Below are 23,145 nucleotides of genomic sequence, written 5' to 3'. Positions count from 1 at the left end.
GCCAATTTGGATGCGTCTTCTGAGCAACCTGGTCTAGCAGAAGGCGCCGCAGCCAGCGGCAGGGAATTGGAACTAGACTGGAAAGAGTATAACGTCCGCTCCAGCTCCTTCACTATGGTAGTGCGGTCCCGCCAGGCTCCGGGACGGCGCCGTTCCCTCTCCTCCCTCCCGAGCCCGGCTCCGGGCCCCGCCGCCCTCACGGCCCGCGGGCGGAGGCCCCGCCCCGCGCGCGCGCCCGCCGCGCGCCCGGCCCCGTCTCCTCCCCCAGAATGCCCCGCGCCAGGCAGCCTTTGAAAAAGCGGCGCGGCTCGTTCAAGATGGCGGAGCTGGATCAGCTGCCTGACGAGAGTGAGTAGGGACCGGTGCCCCCGCTCCCGCCGCCCCCTCGTCCCGCCGGGACACCCGCGCCGCGCCTCGCCGCCCGCTCGCCTCCCTTCTTCGCTTCCTCCTTCCCGCCGCGGGCGCTGTGCGGGGCCGGCGCCGGAGCCTCCTCCCTGGCAACCGGGCCGGGCCGGCCCCCCTCCACCCCCCCCGTCGCCGCCGCCCCTCCCGGGCGAGGCCCCGGCCCGAGCGGCGGGCGTAGAGCTCCGTCCCGAGGGTGCGACCCCCGCTGCCCTCGGGGGTGCTGGGGCTGGGCCCCCCGCCGCGTCCGGGCGGCACCTGCCGGGCGGGCGGGGCGGGAAGCGGGAGCCGGGCGGGGCGCAGTGACAGCCCGCCCTGCCCGCGGGGGTCGGGGCAGTGCGGGGGAAGGAGCGTCCTGCCCCTAGGAAGGGGTGAGCTGCCCGGCGCTCCGGACCTGGCTGTCGCCCATGAGGGCAAGGAGGACTCGTGAATTTGTAGCCTGTACCGTGCAAGGTGCGAGTAGCTCGGCGGGGCTGGGGGTCAGGGCGTGCACACGCAGTGTCTAGGGGGCACTGATGAATGCGCAGGGAAGAGCTCCGAAACCCTGTGTTGTGTTGTGTGTCAGCGGCAGAAACCTGGCTGTACAGGAAGACCGCATGTAAACATGTGTTTTCATGCACCTTGAGTGCTGTGTCCAGCTCAGGGCCCCTCCCTCCTAGAAGGACACTGAGATGCTGGAAAGAGTCCAGAGAAGTGCAATGGAGCTGGGGAAGGGGCTGGAGCGTGAGTCTTGAAAAGCAGCTGAGGGGGCTGCTGGTGTTTAGCCTGGAGAAGAGGAGGCTCTGGAGTGGCTTTATCACACTCTACAACTCCTGGAAGGAGTGTGTAGCCAGGTGGGGATTGGCCTCTTCTCCCAGGCAACAAACGAGAGGGCATAATCTCAAACTTCAGCAGGGGAAGTTTAGATTCAACGTTAGTAGGAATTTCTTCACTGAAAGGGTGATTGGACATTGGAATGAACTCCCCAGGGAAGTGGTAGAGTCACTGTCCCTGGAGGTGTTTAAGGAAAGACTGGATGTGGCAATTAGTGCCGTGGTCTAGTCGATATAATGGTGTTTGTTTAAAAGACTCGGTGGTCTCAGAGGTATTTTTTAAACCTCCTTGATTCTGTTATCTCCATAGGGTTTGTTTGGATGTTGTTTTCAGAGAGCACAAGGATTCAATAAGAACTTAGTGTAGCTAAAAAGCAGAGATGTAGCTGTATATGTGGATTCATGCACAAAGTACTTAAGTGTTACAGAAGAGGAAATTATTCAGTGTAAAACATGTCTAGATGCCATCTTGATATGTCCTCTTAGAAACTGTGACTGACCTCCTGCCAAGCTAAAACTAGGGCATTTACTAGTTTCAATAGGTGTGTACAGAACAGGGGAGACATCTTTTGGTGGCACTGTTTTGTTCAGCACCATGCAAGTTCATCAAGATACCAACTCTTTCCATATCCAAAGATGCTCAAAAACAGGTCACTTGGAATGGAAATCTTGCTTCTGCTTACTCAGTGTGGGTCTTTGTTACAGCTCCTACAACTGTCAGGAGAAAAATTGGTTAATGTGCCCACATGGCCGGTGTCACTGTGTTAACTGAAGAGATTTATGGAGGATCATCATAAATTATGGATAGAGCTGACACTCTCAGCTTGGTGCAGCTCAGTCATGGAAGCTGTGCTGCATTTAGAAACTGATTAATACAAGTCATGGACCAATTGACACTACTGTAATTAATAATTAGCAGCCGTTTATTGCTTATTAAATGAACTTTTCCCCGTTCACTAGAATGGACAATGTTTAAGTTACTGTTCCTCCATTTGCCTTGCCCATTTTCCAGAGGAAATACTATGTGTTTCAAGAAATTATTGTGAAGTATGAAAAATAATTTTTTCTCCTCTGGCTTTGATATTGCCTGCAGTGACCTCAGGAAGGTTTGACAGGTCTGTCATTTCACCTGTAGCAGATAGCGAAGTAGAGTGTGTGACTCAGTTTCCCTTAGGATTGGGCTGTGCTGGTGACCCTTGTCAACAGTGTCCGTGCTTGGCAGGTGAAGCAGACACGGTGTGGTTCTTTGTGAAGGCAGTAAGCTTCTGCTGTGCTGACCTTGACCTTAGGGTTTTTTGTATTTACCTAAGTTTGATGCAAGTTGGGGGCGTTTTTCATCAGACAGGAAGCTTTATGTTTTCTGTAGCATTGCTGAACTGCTAGAACTGTGTGAGGAGTGGTTGCCTTGTGCTTCCATTCCTATTCTATCCAGCTTTGGTGATCTGGATGTTTTCAAATTGCAGTAATTACTGCCACACATAGTTCTTTCGTTTCCATTCTTATATTTAACATGAAAATGTAAACTTAGTCCTGACTAATTTAACACTGACTTCATGCAGCTCTCAGTCTGCAGCTGAGATATATAAAGGATATAATATATATAAGGGTTATATATTATATATATATAGTATGTATTTATAAAGGATAATAACAGTAAGCGTTGCAAAATTGGTTTTGGGATATTCTTGTGGTATAGAAGTGAGTTCCAAAAGAAGTTGGAATAGTTCATGACTAAGAGACTGAAATTTGTGCATCACCCCTGTGAATTTTCTCCAACATAGTTTATAGTAGGGTAGCAGACCATACCTGAGTTTTCACATAAAAAGAATTAGAGGTAAACACAGTGCACTTGGTGACCAGAGAACTGACATTTTACTGTATGGTAAGAACCACACAGTTTTACTTTCAGATTGGATGTCTGATGAAGTGGAATTTGTCCCAGAGTATTCTAATAGCACCTGCTTGTCCTCTGGCAGGTTCTGTAATGCAGCTGGGCAGTGACTGTTCCTTAACCCAGGAGTGAGATGAATGTAATGCACACAGTTGTCTCTCAGGATACATGCTTGTTTTATCTGCTGAAGTTATCTGTTAAAGTTTATCTCTAAAGCTGTTATTCTGACCATATAAAACAGTAAGAGGGTTCACGCTAACAGCCTGAAATGGTGTGTAAGTTCATGTGCATTTCTTGTAGTTTGAGGCCTTTCCTGTGCTGCCAGGGGAGAGCCCTATAGTAATTTGGGATGCGGGTGAAGAAAGAACAAATCTGTGGCAAATCCTCTGCCTGAAAAATTCCAGAATATTAAAGGTCCCAATTGCAGAAATACTTCAAACACTAATAATTTGATTTATATTTTGAAGGCAAAAATTTGTTTCTGCAGGCTTTTGGGTTGGTGCCCAATGAGTGACTAATTTTAGTCAATGCTTTTTTTTTTCCTTCTTCTTATCTCCTGGTAACTTTGGAGTGGAGGTAAATGGTGGGCAGCCTTGGTGCTGCAGACCAGATGGCTTTTTCTCTGTGCCTCAGAAGAGGGAAACAGTGGATTGTATTGGAGCATACATAATGCTGCCCTCTCTCCTGCTACTGGTAATAGCAATCTGATTTGTGGGCTGCATGTTTCTAAAGCTTGTGCAGTGAAGCTGAGGGCAAGCTCTGATGTGAAATGAACTTTCTGCTGAGGTGAGGCTCTGCTAAAACAGGCAGCACGTGCAGATGTGACTGAAGATTGTCCTGGTCCTGCTGGAGGCAGAGCTCTGCTGAGAGCAGCACAGGCAAAGCCACATCTTAGTGCATCCTTTGGCACGAGCAGGTCTGAGGGAGAAGGATGCTGGGATCTGCTCTGTAAAAGAGAGAGGGAGATGCTATTTCTAACAAGAAGGTGATAACTCGGGGATCGGGGACACCGGGCCGCTGCCAGCAGCGAAGCACCGGAGTGCGCTGTTCCTGTGCTGTGTGTGGGCAAACTCAAACAAGCAGCAGGTGAATTGGAGAAAGAAGGCAGACTCCAGGGGTAATGGGTGTCAGGGTTCAACTTCTACAGTACAAATTCTGAAGTCATTGTCTTGCCAAATACCATGTGTTGTTACTGTTCATAGCGGCTTGTGTTTTAGGACAGGCAGAAAGGAAATGGGATAAGGATCTTTCTGCATGGGTTTTTTATCACATGGGGGGAGTCTGCAGCATAAGGGCAGCAAGTCAAGCAGAAATTGTTGTCTTTACCCCCCAGCACAACTTTTTGCTGTGGTTCATGGGTCCTCTGCTCTGCTGCTTTCCTAGACAGCTGCAGGAGGTTGTGGCACACCTCTGGCGCTTCCATTTTCCAGCTCCAAGGGGCCGTGAGCCCAGCACTGCTGTGGCCTGGATGTTTGAGACAAAAAGTCAGCAGAACTATGTGAGATTGCAGTATTTGGAAGAAGGCTCAAGGTTAGCTTTGTGGCTGCTATGCAGTACTCACAACTAATAATTTTTGGGATTATTTGTGCTGCCTGCCTTTAAAATTGTATGTTACCATGGTATCAGTGTATTGTCCATTATGAGAACGCAGTTTCAAAAAGAGGGACTTTGTTATTATGGTTATTGTCTACAAAAATCCTGTAGAAGGGTTCACATGACTGGAAAACATACTTCCATCCAGTAATTAAATTAGGATTTGGAAATACACGTCAATTTATTAGTGGCCTCATAACATGAGTAAAAAATACTGATTCATGCTTGAAGTGAAGAGTTAGTGTTTGTTTATTTATTTATTTATTTATTTATTTACCTCTGCAATGAGCCTAAAGTTTTGGGGTAGCTTTAAAAACTCCCCAGAGTCTCTTTTCCCTCTGATGGGTGTTTTTTTACTTTCAGAGTTTTCCTGAATAAGCCTTCCTTGCATTGGCCAATTGTTTGAGATGCTTCCTTTGCTGAAACAACTTGTGCCATGCTTGTGTAGATGAATGATCTCTTGGAGGATTAATGACTCAGTCTATAATAAAGGCTCATGTTTTTTTTCCCTTTTTCTACATGAGTTTCTTCTGTCACACCATTTTTAGTGCTGGCAATGCAGATTAATTACATTGGTTTTTGAGGTAGTCATGCAGCCAGTGTTAAAATAACTGCTCACCTGTGCAAATTTAGACAAAATAGTGTAACGAGCTGGAGAGGAAAGGCTTTACATCATGTATTTGCTGATCTGGATCCTAGAATTTTCTATATTGATTTAGATATGCTTCTTTGTCCCCACACATTAATGAAATCAGTAGCTATAGAACATCCCTGTGGTTACTCGGAACATTTATTTACAAAATTATCAACTGTTACAGATTCATTATTAAACTGAAAACACTTTTACAAACATAATATGCACGTGTGTGTGTGTGTGTGTGTGTGTGTTGCTGTTTAGATTTTCAAATCAGCAGTTGAGAAGCCACATTTAAACTGCTTTACTTCATTTTTGTGCTGAGAATGTTCATCAGGGCATTCACAGCTGCCCATATTGAATCGTGGTCAAACTCCTCCCCTTCAGCTACAGCTCTCAAATGAGGGGAGGCAGTAGGTGCTTGGTTTTAAACTTAAACCTGTCATTTTGAAAAGGGTAAAAGCTTTTGCACTTTTCTCACACACCTCAAAGCTTATCTCCATACCAGAAATACTTTTCTGAGAGTTCATATGGCCTCTAGAGGAGGTTTTTTAAAATTCTTTTTATTTATTGCAATGCTCTGTGTGTCCTCCCCTGAGCTGGGAGCAGGAGGTTGGGGCTGGAGGAAGGATTCCTGGGGGTTGTGTGCTCAGAGGGAGCAGCAGTTCAGGACTGGAGGAGCTGTCCATGCACAGGAACCCACACTGACTGCTTCAGCAGCCTGTGGGTTTCTGAGCCAGCCAGACATGAAAACATCAGGGTCTTTGTCATGCCAGGCTTGGCAGACCTGAGGTGATTTTAACTTCAGTGGCTTTTTATCAATTTGGTTTTATCTGGACTTCCTGAAAATAATTTCTTGCAAGTGGTAGAAAACACATAAATACACTTATTCCTGACTCTTATGAGCTTATGAGCTTCCTGTTACAACACTGTTTAATACCTCATAATCTAGAACACAGTTATTGTTATTGCACATCTGTGGTGCACATATTTTACAGAATCATTGGGGTTTTGTTTTTTAGAGCCAGGAAAGGCCATTATAATCATCTTTGAGTCTTCATTAAACATGCTGATATACTTGTATGTGGAATTTCTGTGCATCAGTTTCAAGCTTCCTTTTTAGCTCTTTTTAAAAATGTATTGAACTTGTTTTAAGACCTTGAGTTACAGGGAGCTCAAGGTGCTTTTTCTTGGTATAGTTACATAAAAGCTGTTAAACTTTGCATTCATTGCTAACCTGAGTTTTCCAATGTAATCTTTTACAAAATAGGTCTAGTTATGCCTTTCCTTAGGAAAAAAAAAAAGGCTGCGTAGCTATTTACCCATTTAAATTATGTTCCTATGTAGATACTAGTGATCAATGCAGATCTTGACCTTCTTTGGGAAGAACAAGATTGGAGAGTCTTAACTTTCTCACAATAAGACATGCCTTTAGATCTTGAAATTTATCTCCTAGATCTCTGCTGAATCTTTTCCTAATTTTACAGACTTAGTCAAGTGTGAGCAGTGTGTTCAAGTAATTAATTTATTAACAACATCTACAGAGCACTACTCGATAGGGTAGTAAGACAATGCAAAGGTAATTTGCAGTTTGCACTGGAGCAGTGTGCCAGTGCAGCTTCCTGAAAGCAGACCTTTGAATTCCTGAGCCACTGCTGTGCTGAGCTGCCTGTGCTTCCTCCCTAGGTTAAGGGGGTTTTTTGCTGTCAGTAATAAGAAAGTCACCTTTGAGATCCTCTGAACCTGGAGGAGCTGGAAGTAGATTTTAGTTGTAATAACCTGTTTGATTCACAGGCCTTATTTCTTGCTTTCCACCCATTTGTTTTTTAAGTGTTTCTGGAAATGAAGTTTGTGTCATTGTCATAATAGATATTTACATTCAAGTGTGTGTGTGTGTGTGTATTCTACTTTAATCTCTGTTTATAAGTAAAATGCAGGTTAAAAAGACTGCTTGTGATTATATGTTTGTTATTCAGAACAGGAGTATACAAGATTACTGGCATTTAGTGTGAGGCTAGTATGTTGTAAATCTAATCATTATTATAAGTAAAATTTTGTATAGTTTTAATAAACTCAATCTATCCTGCATCACTTTGCAGTTTTTATAGTTCTTGAAATGCTTCTATCTGTATTAAATGTTGGCTGGTTTTTATTGTAACACAGTATTTCTTAGCTCATCATGCTAGTTTCTGGTTTAGTAGTATTGACAGTACTGCCAAACTAAATGGAAAAAAAATAGGGAGATGTACCATATTCGTTGGAGTTCAGTGTTGTTGCAAGTAGCTCCTAAATCAGTATAGAAGAACTTGACAAGAAAAGCCATGTTGTGTCATGTTGTTTACCTTTGAGGTAAAATGAAGCTTATGGACATCTCCATTGTCATTTTGGTATCCTGCATGTATTCTAAATCTTTAAGCTACAGAAGTGTTGATGTTATTTTTCTGTACTTTGTTCCAGTAAAATAGTTTAATTCAACTTTTGAACTTCCATAGATCAGGAATATTTTATTTGGACACTTATATTCCTACATAAAGATGCCCTGGATACATTAATTACAGGTCAAGTGAAAACAAGTGAGCAGCCCTATTCTAACATGCATTTATGGAAGATTAACTATCCCATGTGGAAAACTCCTTGGCAACTAATGCTGTTTTGGAGTGCTAATCTTGTAAAGCTAGGAAATAGCACTATAACCTTGTGCTGGCCCCATCATCACTCTCACAGGTGAAGCATCCTGTAGTTAGCAGAGCATCTCAGGAGTTCTGCTGTGAGATTGACACCGCTCCAGATAAAGCTTTGCTGCCTCTTGCTGAGTGTTTCTTTTCCATTGTTAACAGTGTTCATACTCACCCTGGACTGGATTGATTGAACTTGATTCGTATCAGCAAGACAATGAGAAAAAGAGGAAAATGCTTGTATGCTCAGATGAAGTGCCTGAGAGCTCTCAGAATAGTAATCTATTCTGCAAAGGCAGCATCTCCTCTGTTTGACAGTCCTGATGACCCTGCTCCCGTGTCTCCATCCCCACTGACATGTTCTTAAACTGTGTGTACTTACTCCTGCAGGCATTTCCCACCATCCCTTATGTAAATTTGGAACACAGTAGTTCTTCACTGTTCTTAATGGTACCTTTCAGAGCTGTTCATTCTTGGTTGATAGTGGACTACCTTTGTATTTATGCAATCACAGTGTGTGGTGTTGGATTTTTAGCATAAAATGTAAAAAAAAAAATAGTGATACCTTGAACATACAGTTTAGTTTCAAGAGCTGAAGTCTTTGTGACTCAGATCATCACAGAATCATGTTTCTGTACCAGTCACTGATAGGTCTCCAACCCAACAAATAAGATACATAAGAATAATATACATAAGAAAAGAGATGTGAAAGAGGTGTGCCAGTATAGCCCAGGTGTGGCACCATGGTTTTGACATGTAATCCTGGATGTGGTTGCTGTTGTAGATTTGAACAACTTGGGAGATACTGGAGTGGAAGCTCTCTAAGCCCCCAGTGACTCAAAGCTAGTTCTATTTCATATCTTAAACTGTTTTTTAAGCTTTTGGGAAAGAAAGAAATAAATAAAACTGTTTCATTTTCCTGTCTTTTTTTGTATTGACATTTTGTTTTTTAACAGATGTCATAATAAGATAGCAGCAAACAAAATGCTATGATGAAACCTAAGGGATTAGGGATTTTTTTTTGCTGTTGCTGTACCTGTATTCAGTGGCCCTGCCCAGTCCTAAACACTCAGTTCTCTGGAAAGGCACAATAATTCTTTTGGCTCTGTGATACTTCCTGGAATGTATTTTTCTTAGAGGCAAGTATCTCTGGCACTGTGAGGTTAGTGAGGTAAGGAGTTAGATAAATTGCAGCTGCAAGAAATTTCTGGAGCTTTGGTGTCAGAAAGCTCTTGGAGCAGCAATTTCAAAGAGAAGATGAAGGAGAGAGCAGAGAAAGAGAGGGGGAGTAGTGGTTGTCACACAGGAACATAACTGGAAAGATAAAATTGATTTGAGAGAAAAGCGTGAATCTGGGGAGGCATTGTCATGCAGAAATATATTGCCCTATGCTAATGCAGTTGTTTCAAACAGCTCATTCTTAGAGGCACATTTGAGCAATTCCTGATCATGAAGGCCCACTGTAGTCAGGCCCATTTTGTTTTTTCCTGGCCCAGGAACATTGCAGAGGTTCTACAGGTGCAGTGGAAGGGGAGCAGTGAAATTTTTATGTGTTTAGTATACTGTTTGAACAATTTGAGCAAAGTAATGATCCTGCCTGCATTTGAAATCTTAATCTGCTGCCTTTCTGAATAAAAAGATACCACCAGGGGGCAACTAGTTATCCCTCTTCTTCCTTTTGAGTATAAACTACTCCTTTCCTGGAAATCTTGGGCACTGAAAAGCTTTGAACTGGTAGGAGGGGAAAAAAAAAAACCAGAAGGAAAGAAGTAGTGTTTATTAGTTTTCTTGTCAGTTGTAAAATACTTTTGCAACTGCCTGAAACTAGCAGCCACATGGGAGAAGTTTGGGCAATGAAGTCTGTTGAGAATTTGCTGTGTTAAACCCAAGTGTTTAACTTCTGAAGTTGTTGTGTAGGCATGAAACTAAAGGAAAAAGCCAAAATATGAATATGCTTTCAAGATTTATTGGTAATAGACATATAATTCTATGCTTAGTGCCATGTAGGGTGTGCTGGGTTCTCTCATTCAGCTGTGGAAGATTTTAATATTAAATTCCACTTTCTTCCTGAGAATTAATTAAGAATGAGCAGACTCTGCATAGGGTGTATGGTGTGAAATAGTTTGTGATTTATGTGGACTTTTTGCTATATTGCAGGTTCTTCAGCAAAAGCACTTGTGAGCTTGAAAGGTAAGAAATTAATATGTTTTTTTTACTTGTACCCAATCTGACTTTCAGGTGTATTTAGTTTCTGGCTTTGGAAAGTTCAAGAAAATCACAGGCTTTTTTGTTGAAATATGATTTGGTTTGTTGTAGGTATTTGTAGTTCTATAGAATAATATTCCTTGGCAGTTGAAACTATGTATATTGTGGTGTATTTAGACACTGCTCTTCTGGGTGAAATTCCTAAAATGTGTTTTTTTTTTCAAAAGTACTGCCTGGGCATCAAATTTGATGAGAAGATTGGGGTAATCTTTCATCTCTTGAGGATGAGGTACAGGAAGGATTCTTAGTGAGACCTGTACATGTGACAAAATTTACTTTAGGAAGGCATGTCACAATTTTATGGTGTTCTCTGTCAGCAAGTTGTGGGCTAAATCAGAAACCTGCTGCTTGTATTTTTTTCTTTGAAATTATCTTCATGAACATTCATACAAATTTTGAATACTTCTAATGTGCCCAATAATTAAAGCTTATTTATGTATTACAAGGCTTTTGTTACACCAAGAAGAAGGCATGGTCTGTTAAATATGGTGTAACTAATGCAGATTTGTTGCAATAAAATTTTATTTTCTTGTTGGTGTACACCCACTTAATTTTCCAGAACTAGAAGGTGTCTATGCCTTGTAGAGCTTTGCTTTGGCCTTGTCTCAATTACAGCCACAGTTCAACTGTTGAGTTGTGTCAACCTGACAGTGGAAGTAACTGATTCCAGCAAAAGAGGTTTCAAGAAACCTAAACATTGTCATGAGTAAAAAATACTTGTTTATGTTTCTCCTTGTGGTGAAAATCTCCTTCAGTTTTTTAAAATTAGTGTTAAGAACTATTTAATAAAAATACCAAAATCTAAAATCTGTTTGTTACTGAATTCAAAGTTGTTGCAAGTAAATATTTTAGTAATTGATGGTGTTATACTTGGTTTTGGACAGTAGTTATGTTAAAATATGCATATATATATATATATATATATATATATATATATATTAATGATGTACTTTCTTCTCAATAGAGGGAAGTTTATCCAGTTCATGGAATGAAAAATACAATTCTCTGCAGAAAACACACATTTGGAAAAACAAGAATGCTGGTTCTGCAGTGGAAATGGTAAGAAGCAATGAAAAGCTTTGGGACTCGTAAAATACCATACAGTGAGTCATATGTAAAGATCACAAAAGAAGGCTGAGATTTATGGTTTTGTAATGCCCAAATGTGAAGCTATATCCTTCACAAGCACTTTACACAGTTTGCGTAAGAGAAGAAAACATATTTTATAAATGAATAATCAAACACATTAAATTGCTGACCTCGTTCACAATAGGTCGAAATAATTTCTTCTCTGTTTTTTTTTTTTTTTTGTAAAACAAGTGCTGTCTGAAGTATTTGTACTGTGTCTACCACCTTGAGCTTAGGAATCACCAATTCTGATCAACTATTTTTGTATCTCATGAAATATCTCGCTTCTAATTATGGCTGAGAACTGAAGCATAAAGGAAAGGAAAATGCCATAATGCACTTCCATCATTGTGCCTTCTGAGAGGCAGATTTTAATACAAGTAAAGCACTGTCAGTGAAATTTGTGTATTCTGAGAAAATTTCATAGGAGGCCTTACATTAAAGAACAACCCAAGGTGGGGCTATGAAGTGAACCTGCAGCTTCCAATGGCTTGTTTGGTGTTTGGGTTGACCATTTCAGTCTTGTGGTTTGTTTTTGCTTAACTGTTCCTTGTCCTGTCATCTTCTCCCTCTTATTTATTTTGGTAGAATTCATAGAGATGCATATATACACTCGTGTTTGCTATGTGTTAATGGTAGAGAACATAAGGTCTACAAAATGCTGTTCCAGACAGAAATCAGAACTATGAAGACCCTTAATTCCTGCAGTTCATGTCACAGTTTTCAGATGCTTCCCAGGAATGCCCATCATCTCTCAGAAACAAGCCCTATTGCTAACTTAGAAGATCATATGTGCTAAAGACCTGAAGCGATTGGCTGTAATATCTGATGTATGAAAACTTTGTCAGTCTTTAGTTGTGGTGGCTGTAGGCGGTAAAAACACAGAGTCAAACTTTGAATGTAGCCCAGTGTTCTGTAGAAAGGTGGGGGAAAGATCAGAGCATAGTCTGACATGCTGGCAGTGCCCTAAGATGTAATGGAGTAGTTTGAGTTGGCTAAATGCTGAAGGTTTTGAAGACACATTTTTACTGTTGGTTGAAAAATCTTTCCAAAAATGCCTGACCTGGTTGGCCACTGTGGATGATACCTCTTTGCAACACTTGTTATTTTGCCCTGGTGTGAGGCACCGACAGTCCAGAGTAATGAAACACTCCTCTCCTTTTGGATAGTTCTTTGGAGCAGAGTTTGGCAGCCTCTGTTGAGGGTTGTAAAACAGTTTGCTTGGTCTGGATCATGATGATTTGGTTGCCATGTCAATATGTAGTTCCTCTGTCCAGTGTGTGCCTTTCCTGGTTTGTAACGTCTACCAGGAATTAATGTCGTCTTCTGTGTGCTGCATGTGCTTAGGTGTCTATCACATACAGAGCACTTCTGTTACTTAAGTACACTTGTGTAGTTCTTTTTACAAAATATATATAATTTAGAGTAAGGCACATTTCCTGCGAAAGCCCCATGTTCAGATGGCATGGGACAGACAGATTTTTAGCTACCACTGATTTATTTAATAGAAAAGTTCTCTTTTCAAGCAGTTAACCAGTCACAAATGTATTAAATGTCTTTCTAAAGTGCAAAAATACTTGTTAATGAAATTTTATTTAACTATGTTGATTTATTTTGTCTCTGGTTCTTGTGCTCGGCCACAGAACCTTCATGGAAGGAAAAGGAAAAGCTGATTCCCTTCAGTGCTCACAGCCAGTCACAGGTTGCTCTTTTGTCCTCAGTGAAAGCAGGAATCTTTTGTCATAGGGTCACATGATGAGGAATAACTAAATTAATTTTTTTCATGATACAATTCTTGTTTTCAGTCAGCCTTCTAATTCTTTCTGAGCTATGGCAGTACAGAAGTAACTTTCACTTAGCATAAATTCTAAATTATTTTTCTGAGATTGTCACATAACTTATTCAAGATTTAATTTCTTCAGACTCAAACTTCTTAGCATTTTGCTGTGTCGATACTTTCAGTGAGTTAAAAAACCAACAAACATGCATCACTGTATGATGAAATTCTTGCTGAAGTTTTGTGTCAGTGAGAACATACAAAACAAATACAGTGTTTGAATAAACCTTTTTTGATCCAAAATTCAAAACAAATTGTTTAACAGATATACTACTTATAACCAAGGCAAGCTAAGATACACAAGTGTTCAGACACCTAACTCTAATGGAAACAAGTGGGAGTTAGGCTCTAAATACTTCTGTGAAACTGGGCCAGCAGTGCAGTAATGGTTATAGTTAGCACTGGAAAAGCCTGGAATCTTGAAATGCTAGGAGGCACTATTTATTGTGTACCGTGTGCCTGAAAACCAACAGGTGACAAGGGAAGAGACCTTTCTTTTCCCTCACTGTGAATTCTGTGCATGAACAGAGAAATCGGGTTTCTTGCTTGTAATTCTTAATTTTGTTCCATACAGCCCTTCAGAAATTCAAAACGGAGTCGACTCTTCAGTGAAGAAGATGACAGACAAATAAACACAAGGTCACCCAAAAGAAATCAGAAGGTTGCGATGGTTCCACAGGTACCTACATAGATGTATGGAGATATTTTTACCAAAAAGGGGAACAATCCTATCTGCTTTAGTCGAAAATTGGAATAGATTTGCTTTTCAATTTGCATTTTTGGTTTATGAATCTTCTTGTGAAGAAAACTCTTGCTAGAAGTAAGCCACAATTCAAAACAAATTAATATTGTTCTTTCTTACAACTGCTTTGCTCCTCTTTATAGGAGAACCTCTTCTTTGTGATCTTGGACATGAACACACAGAGCTAGAAAGGATTCCAGACTAACTGCCTAAGATGCTCCTGCAATCAGTCATCTCCTGTAGTCAGCATAAATTGATTCAGCTTCAGTTTAAAACTGCCTAAGTTTCTTGCACTGATTGCATAATTGAGAAGGCTGCTATATAATTTAATGTATCCCAGCAAGTTAGGGACTTGCTCTATATTTGTAGCCTAAGTGTTTTCATGGCCAGCTTTACCTTCTTGATCCTAAATACTGTTTCTCAAGTAATGCTAAAATTCTTAGTTCAAAGAGCTTGTTTTATCATCCTCCACTTGATTGTCCACTCCTTGATACAGCACGAAAAAGCAGCTAGCAGCTGAAATTTGTCAGCATTTATTTGCTATGATAGAAAGGATAACATCTCTTAGTCTCAGTGAATTGGCTCTGTAGCACCTTTGTCATCCACATCACTTCTCTGTGCCATCACCTTATGAGGCTGAATTTACCTCACTGAAAAAGTACTATTTGAATACTGTTCTGATTTGCCTTCTGAGCTGTGCTGTGCAGTGTCTGATGTCAAAGGCTTGGCACTCACCGTTTAGCTGTGTCTCTTCTGTCAGAGGTGAGAACCATGGCATTTCTCTTCATTACCATGATTTCTTAAGCGTAGAAAGACTTGGTAATGTTCTAAACCCAGTTCTTTTGTGCTTAAATGTCTGATTCTGGAGGTCCAATGATTGCCAGATAAATATTTGCGAGGGACTGCAGCTGTTGTAGTTCACAGATCTTGCTGTCCCACCAGGCTTTGTTTCCTAGTGTTCCAGTGGGAGAAAGGGGACCTGTATCTAGTGCAGCTGCAGCTAACAAGGTGCCTACCTTATGCTTTATCCTATTACTGCTGCTACTGAAGTCCAAAATACTTTGAATGTCTGGGGAAGGATAACAAGTGACAATGGCATGGGGACCCAGCTAAACCTATAGTCTCAAAAAGCTGTTATTTTTTTGCAGAAAACTTTTTCTTTCTGTCAGCTAAGACAGCCATCCTTAGAATAAAATTACAGGATTATTTTTTAATGGTCTTTTTTGAACATGGGTCTGTCATTATGCAAGACAAGTGTCTTTTCTATGATTTATCAAAAAGCTTTCAAATGTAGTTAAAACTCGATTGCTTGTTTCTCTTGCAGTTTTCTAAGCAGACACTCTGCTCAATGCTTTGGCTGTGTTAAATTCCTCAGCTTAAGAAGAGTGAGCAGGAGTAGAAGCTCTAGTGCAAATCAGGCAGGTACTGTTGCTGGCATCTGACCTGCAACACCAGTTATGCTCACCTGAGTCAGTTGGTGGGGCCTCAGAGATTTGAAGTCTGTATATATTTTAGTACCATGCTGTTACCAATAATGTAGTTTTCAGTGCTGGAAAATGTTTCCATTAAAAGAGCTTTGTGTGTAGATAATGGTATTGATCCTGTTAAAATTTGCTGTCTATTCTGTTTGATTGCATTGTTGATAAAATGCTGTAAGGGTTGTTACAGATCTACAAAAAAAAATTACCATGAAGCAATACGTGCAGACTTTCATCAGGAAAATCTGGTTTATTTGAATACTGAGAAATACTAGATTCTGTTTAACTCTCTCTTTTTTTTTTTTTTTTTTTAAAACTACAAAGAAGTTTAGTACAACAATGTCCACGCCAGAAAAGAAAGTATCACAGAAGATTGGTTTACGACTTCGTAACCTGCTCAAACTGCCCAAAGCTCACAAGTGGTGCATATATGAATGGTTCTATTCAAATATAGATAAGTATGTTTGATTTGTATAATTATCTCTTATTAGTGTAGAAAAAGTAATTTTCTGAAATTGATCTGCATAGTTCCATATATTGGTTAGATTCTCCAATTTTGTCTTAAGTTACTAGTTACTGCAAACTATTTTGTTTGGTGGTGATGGGTGTTTTTCTTTTTTCTAATGAGCAATGTTGTGTGCTCTTTGTTCTTCACAACTACCAACTTCAGAAAGTCTTCTATGGAAAGACTTCCTTCATGTATATAATTTTCTTTTTATCACCTCTGCCTCTGCCAGATTTTATTCATAATGGTTTTAGCATCTGAAACATGAAGATAACAGAACACTTAGACTTTTCTGAACCCTTGCAGCAGTGTTAAAGGAGATAGGAAGGACACTACTTCTTCAAAAAGTGCTGCTTTCCTAAGTGGTGTAAATGTTGGTAATTACATTTTTTTTTCCCATCATCCTGTTTTTATTATGATCACTAACAGATCACTTCAGGCTGTGACTGTTCAGCTCTTGTCCAGATATCAGCATCCTTCTTGGATCTCCTAATGTATTTCCTGGACTGTTTCTGCAGTTTGTGCCTCAGATTTTGGCACTTTTCTCTTAATGCCACTAGCACTGTGGCATGAATAGTTTAAGAGAAATAATTTAATTTCTAAAATTTAAAAAATATTATTGATGAATAGAATCTTAAAATCTACACAGATTGACTAACAGATGCAACACAAGTATTTATTATTCTTAAGAATGGCTTCAGAGTTAACAAGCATTATTTTCCAGAGTGTACAAACAAAATAATTACTGTTTTTCCTTCCTATTTTAATCACAATTGTTTTTTTTCCTTAACTGAGAAGGCAGTCAGCAACAGAAAAACATTTTGGCATATATTCATCAGAAGTAGAAAAATTTCATGTCCATTTTAATTAGTTTTAAATTAATCATCTCTAGGATTTAATTCCTTTGAAATAAGTAGTCTTTTCATGTTTTTCCCTCCTTACTTGAAAAAAATTGAACAAAACAGAGAACCCCAACCCTTCTTATTTCTAGGAGTAATTTTAATATGTGACATTTTAAATAATGATTTTTACAACAGACCAAGAACTTCTAGCTTATTCTTAAATATTGTCTATGAAACTTCAGGTCTATCAGTAGACTAGAATTTGAGTTTAGCAGGTAATTCTGAAATCCTCTTTGATATTTATCCATGTATGCAAGTGTGGTTGGTTCTTGACTAGACCAGGTGCTCATCAAAGCTGTTCAGTCACTCCTCAGCTGGACACAGGAGAGAAAATGTAACAAGAGGGTCAAAGGCTGAGATAAGCACAGGGAGAGACTACACCACTTAATGTCATGGGCAAAACAGACTTGGCATTGGGAAATTAGTTTAATTTATTACCATTCCAATCAAATTAGGATAATAAGAAATGAAACCAAACCTTAAAAACACCTCCCTTATTCTTGAGCTTTATTCCCAGTTCCCCCATAAGCACAGGGGGACAGGGAATGGGGGTTGTGGTCAGTTCATCACCTGTTGTCTGTCTGCTACTCCTTCCTCCGGGGAGGAATCCTCCAAGTCCCATGGGAGCCAGTCCTTTACAAAGTTCTCCAAAGTGAGCCCTTCCCACAGGCTGCAGTTCTTTACAAACTGCTCAAGTGTGGGCTCCTTCCATGAAATGAGCTCCTTCAAGAATAGACTGCTCCAATGTGGGTCCCCAATGGGGTCACAAGTCCTGACAGAAACCTGCTGCAGTATGGGCTCTTCTCCATGGCTCCACAGTTCTGCCAGGAGCCTGCCCCAGCAGGGGCTTCCCATGGGTTCACAGCCTCCTTTGGGCATCCACCTACCCCAGTGTGGGCCCCTCTATGGGGCTGCAGGGACATAGCTGCCTCACTGTGTTCTGCAGAGAAATCTGTGCTCTGGTGCCTGGAGTACCTGCTTCCCTGACCTTGGCTTGGTGTCTGCAGAGCTGTTTCTCTCAGGTACTCTTACATCTCTGTCCTGCTGCAGTTGCACAGGGGTTTTTTCCCCTTCCTAACCCTCTTACTTCAGAGGCACAACCGCCATCGCCAATTGGTTCAGCCTTGGCCAAAGGTGGGTCCACCTTGGAGCCAACTGGCATTGGTTCTGTGGGATATGGGAGAAGCTTCCAGCAGCTTCTCAGAGAAGCCACCCCTGCAGCCCCCCTCTCCCAAAACCTTGCCTTGCAAATCAAACACAGCTTGTAATGCTCATAAGATATGACCATGTTAAGGGATTATAATATAGTTTACTAAGAGACTGCCTATCTTTGAAAGGAAATTTTTGGTATCTCTTTCTTGGAGTGATATGGTCCAGACTTGATGAGAAGCTTAAAAAAGTTTAAATTGTAGAGCTGTCAACTGACAAAATATGTCTCACTGTACAAATCTCTGAATATTTTAATCAAGTTATTGCATCCAAAATTGAAATAATCAAATAAAATGCCATGTCTGCTGTAAGTTTTTGAAATATTTTTACTTCTACAACTGTCATCTGTGGTTATTAGATTATCAAAGCTGTTTCAGTTGGATTCTCTATATGCTACTGCAGTGGACTGTTTGCTGTAAAGTCCCATTGATTTTGGACATGCAGAGACTTCTGAAGTGCTACTTATTACTATAGTGATCACAGGCCCTCGGAAGCAGATGCACCTGTAACTTGCTTACACCATTTTCCAGAGCTTCCAGTCTTGTGTATGCTGTGGGTTTAGGGTTTGCCTGCTTAAGGACAAGAGTTAGTAAGAACTGTCAAATGCAGGTTATCTTTCTCAAAAAAAAACAAAAAACAAACCCACAACTAAAAAAAAAAAAAAAAACCAAAAAAACAAGCTAAATAGTTCTTCTTCATATAGACACCTTATGTTAGCACTAGTAAATATGGATGAAATTATACTGTTGTATACTCTTCCGTGTCTGTTTCCTGAGCCTCACTGCTCATTCTTTTTGTTTTCCTTTCCACTTCGTGCCACAGCTGCAGCGTCCTACTGCAAAACTATTCTCTTCCATTCTTGCCTGAGTCTGCTTATATCTGTGCACCTTTCCTCTCTCCTGCCACCCCAGACACTCAGTTGAAAGCAGTGTTGCTTCCAAGGTCCTCTTTGTTCTGTGCTTGGGTTTATTCCTCTCCAAACCCCAGTGCCCTGCAAAGTGTGGAGGAAAGCAGCTTTATCTAGGATGCAGTTATCCTTTTCTTCTCGCCAGGAGGGATCAGTTTCAGTTGCACACAGTCTTCTATGATTAACCTTCTATTAGATGGGCATACCTGTTGCTGCTCCCTTGTCTCCCCAGCCTAAGAAGGATGTGGTACTGCAAAGAAAAAGGCAGTCATAAAACAGAGATAGAGATGGGTCATAGCATCAGAGAGAAATTCCTGAGTTGTGCAGGTCTGTTCTCTGAACTGTCACTTCTTTCCTACTGATCCTCTGCTTCACCATGGAGTCATGGGATGATACAATAGAAGTCTCACCTGTACAGCTGTAGAGAATGATGAGTTGGTTCAATTTCCTGTATTTTGGAAACCTCTGCTGAGTTACAGTTGAATGAATTGATGAGAAAAGGTACTGTCTGTTTCTCAGTGCCTCATTGTCCTTCCCTTTATTCTCAATATTTCACTCTCTGGTTTCCTTCAGTGTGTTGCAGTATACTCATGACACTGAGCTGACTCTGCTGAAGTTCCATTTGGTGCCTTTATATACATTACAGACAAGGAAGAAAATGTGTATTTCTCTGTAGTAACTACAAAAAGGATCATTTTTAAATGTCAGTGATAGTAAGAGTCAAAGAACAATAGTCCTGGAAACTTCCTGATTTTGTTTTTGGCTGAATTAAAATTTTTCTTTGAATAGGAGTGTCTTGTTCATGTGACTAATTTATATTAATTTTTTTTTTTTTACTGTTTCTGATGGTGGATGTTTTTTGGAATCTTGTGACAAAAGTTTACTAATGTGTTTAACATATGACTAATTATGTTTCAACAGGCCACTATTTGAAGGAGATAATGATTTCTGTATATGCCTGAAAGAATCTTTTCCAACTTTGAAAACCAGAAAATTGACAAGAGTAGAATGGGGAAAAATCAGACGATTAATGGGAAAACCACGGAGGTAATTTTTTCTTTCTTTTCTTTCAGACATTACTTACATGTAGTTTTGATGTTATTGGAATTATTCCTTTTTTAAAAAAATGCATTCGAATAGTAGAACAAAACAGTATCTTAAGAGTAGTAAAACTCATTTTATTGAGGTGCTCTCTGAGCACCTCTCTCCCCCACACACCCTATTCCTTAAATATATGTATCCATGTAGGTTTCATGAGCCTATGCTTGAAATGTTCTCTTCCTGCTCCAGATAACTGAGTGTCCAAGCTAGGATGTGTTGAGGTTGTTATTGTATCTTCTATACTGCAGTGCTTCCTGGCCTGGAAGAACTGGCCAATTTTTCACTAAGTATTTGGTTTTTTGTTTTGCTTTTTTTTTTTTTTTCTCCTGGCTATAACTAGCTCTTCATGGGGAAAACAAGTGTACATTTTCACCTCATTTATTTTATTATTGTTTTTAAACGATTTTATAGGTCTTCAACTTTTCCTAGATAGGCTATTAAGACACATGAAAGATAAAGTTACCCATAAAATATTGTCCATTTTAGAGAAGAAGCCAGAATTTAATGAAGGATATAGGGTATTTTTCCTTATTTAAAATTTTTAAGGGCTTAATTTTTAAGCCCTCTGATTCAGCTCAGTCTTTTCACAAAACCTACACAATTTAGCCTAGGGAAGGCTATGGGATGATCTCATTTTTTGAAGAGAAGGGATAGAGAAGATGGGGCCAGGTTTATTCCAACATTATCTGGAGATAGGAAAAGAGAGAATGGGCACAAGTGAGGTCATAGAATCTTCCATCCCTAGATGTACTCAGAGAACCTCTGGACATGGTCCTGGGAAGCCTCCTGGAGGTGACTCTGCTGGAGGGTGTGGAGGAGATAACCTTGAGAGGTCCTTCCAAACTTGACTACCTTGTCATTCATTATACAAGTAGTGTTTCATAGATTAATCAGTCTTTTATTTCTGTAAATGGCAAATGCTGCATTCTATAAATGCAAACACTGTAAATGCAGAAGTACTGAATCCATTTCTTCTTAGATCACTGAGTCAGATTATATTTTGCATGATGGAGACCATTCACCTTCTGTACCTGCAAACAGAATAAGTAAAAATCACCGGTCAAGGGAAGGCAGCAGAGCCAGATTGAAAGTAGATTCTCATGGAAAGTTGAGCTTAACTTAGCTGGGAGGGTTTTTTGTTTGTTTTGTTTTGGGGTTTTTTTGGCTTTATTTTTATTGTTGTTGTTTTGTTTTGTTTTTTTTAACATGGCTTTGTTTCCATGCTCCCTACTGGGAGAGAAATGGTACTTGGAGGATAAGTCATTAATTTATCATTTGACTTTTGCCAAAAGTGGTTACTTCTCTAGAAGATCAGCTTGCCTCATTCAGCAGTCTGGTGGACCATTGGTAAAGCTTCAGAGTCTTGGAATGGTTTAGGTTGGAAGGGACCTTAAAGATTGTCTTGTTCCAACAGGGATTGGGGTCAGGGCATGCTCTGGGCAGGGAACCCTGTCTGCATCAGATTTCAAAACCCCATCCAACCTGGTGGGTTGCAAACTTCCTTTTGTTTTTCAGGGTTTCTTTGGGTTGGTTTTTTGGTTTTATTTTTTTAAGCCATAGGGAGAGTGGTTTTGAGTTTGATTTGGGGTTTTTTTCAGCTGTCATGAGGTTGTTTTTTTTTTTAAATGAGAGACTCATGCCAAAGGAACCAAAGGTCTAAATGGGCAGGAAATTGTTTTATCTGCATTCTGAAGTAGAAGTATTTGACTGCATAAAGAGTCTAGTTGTTTGTTAATGCAAACTTTTGAGTTACTGCTTTATAGCAACATAAAATAATCATTCCTGTTTTCTTTTTATTTCTTTACTAATATTTTTTTAATTACTGGTAGTCTCTTTCAAAATGCCAAGAGTGGTCTTTGGCCTTAGTTTTAAAAAACTTTGAATTATTCTGAATTATTTAAATGCTTTTTTCAACACAATTTTCATCTACCTGTAGAGCAAAGATTTTTTTTATTTTACCATTCTTTAAGGAATTTCTTCTGTTTGTCCTCATCATATGGAATTAAGCTGTATACCATGTCAACATTGATATCTCCCCATGAAGGATTAAAAAAAAAGTAATTAAGACATTTTGCACGCACAGTGTTGATGGCAGAGGATAATAGTGTCTCTGTGATAGTTATGCACATAGTTGTCATCTTTTGTTTTGTTTAAATAAATGGTAGTATTTTCTTATGTCTGCTGCTACCTTAAATGTCCTATCACACATCAACAGTGTGTTTGATTGACACAGCAGTATTCTTCATGAGAGCCTGCAAAGCTTGTAAGATTCCTGTAGACTGGGGAAAGATATGCTCCAGAAGAAGGAAGTGGTAATAGTTTTGTGTACTCCATGTAGACTTAACTTGGCTTGTGAAATAGCAGTGGATATGAATCAAGCTTAGATCTGCTTGTCCTACTACTAGATGATGGTGATGATTCTTCTGTTAATTCACATTCTCACAAGGAAGGTAAAAACTGAGGAGCATGTTCAACCGCTTCAGAAGTCTCTTCAGAAAACTAATGAGTTTGAAGTTTTGGTCTGTGCCATAGTTTTTTTTAATCTTCATTTTCTCATAGGATGGCATGAAGATGGGATAACCTTTATTAAATGCATTAAGGGAACGTTGGAGTGGAGGTTTCCTTTAACAGAAGCCAGAAATATATTGCAAATACTTTGTACATCCATAGTTTACAGCATTTGGGACTGAGGCTTTTCAAGACCACCCGAGCTGTCAGTAAAACAAGTAGTTGCTGTTGTAGGGACCTTCCAAGGCCAGTGATTAGTATATCAGCATTTGAATTTGTATTTCTAAGACAACAAGCCTAAAAACATTAGGTGATACTAACTGTTCCTCATGTAAGACCCTGGACATGATTAGAAGGACTAATATGAAGTCTATATTGCTTTTTTTTCCCTTTTTTTTTTTTTTTTTTTTTTTTTTTTTTTTTGCTTATTTTGTTGTCTTGCTGTGGTTAGCCATTCTTCTCCTCAAAGCTCTGACCTGCATTTTGCAACTTGATATTCACAGCTCTCTTCAAGCATTATTTCACACCTATTCCTCTCCAGTAGTAAATATGAAGT

At 40.0% G+C, this 23,145-nt stretch overlaps 1 protein-coding gene across 4 annotated transcripts in view; it reads left to right on the top strand.

Annotated features, from left to right (window-relative positions):
* Nucleotides 1-269: 269 nt before the first annotated feature.
* Nucleotides 270-23,145, top strand: part of LIN9 (lin-9 DREAM MuvB core complex component) — a 38,844-nt gene continuing 15,968 nt past the window's right edge. For 3 of the 4 annotated variants that reach the window (XM_062489332.1, XM_062489331.1, XM_062489330.1), the window contains exons 1-6: nucleotides 270-348; nucleotides 10,165-10,197; nucleotides 11,237-11,331; nucleotides 13,812-13,916; nucleotides 15,782-15,915; nucleotides 19,902-20,027. In XM_062489332.1, the coding sequence (XP_062345316.1) occupies nucleotides 270-348; nucleotides 10,165-10,197; nucleotides 11,237-11,331; nucleotides 13,812-13,916; nucleotides 15,782-15,915; nucleotides 19,902-20,027 (572 nt within the window). The remainder of the gene's footprint in view (nucleotides 349-10,164; nucleotides 10,198-11,236; nucleotides 11,332-13,811; nucleotides 13,917-15,781; nucleotides 15,916-19,901; nucleotides 20,028-23,145) is intronic. The other variant, XM_062489333.1, reaches the window with a different exon arrangement.

The sequence above is a fragment of the Cinclus cinclus genome, chromosome 3 (genome assembly GCF_963662255.1).
Source record: "Cinclus cinclus chromosome 3, bCinCin1.1, whole genome shotgun sequence".
Lineage (NCBI taxonomy): Eukaryota > Metazoa > Chordata > Aves > Passeriformes > Cinclidae > Cinclus > Cinclus cinclus.
The sequence above is the reverse complement of the archived record's forward strand: the minus strand, read 5'-3'. Positions and strand labels throughout refer to the sequence as shown.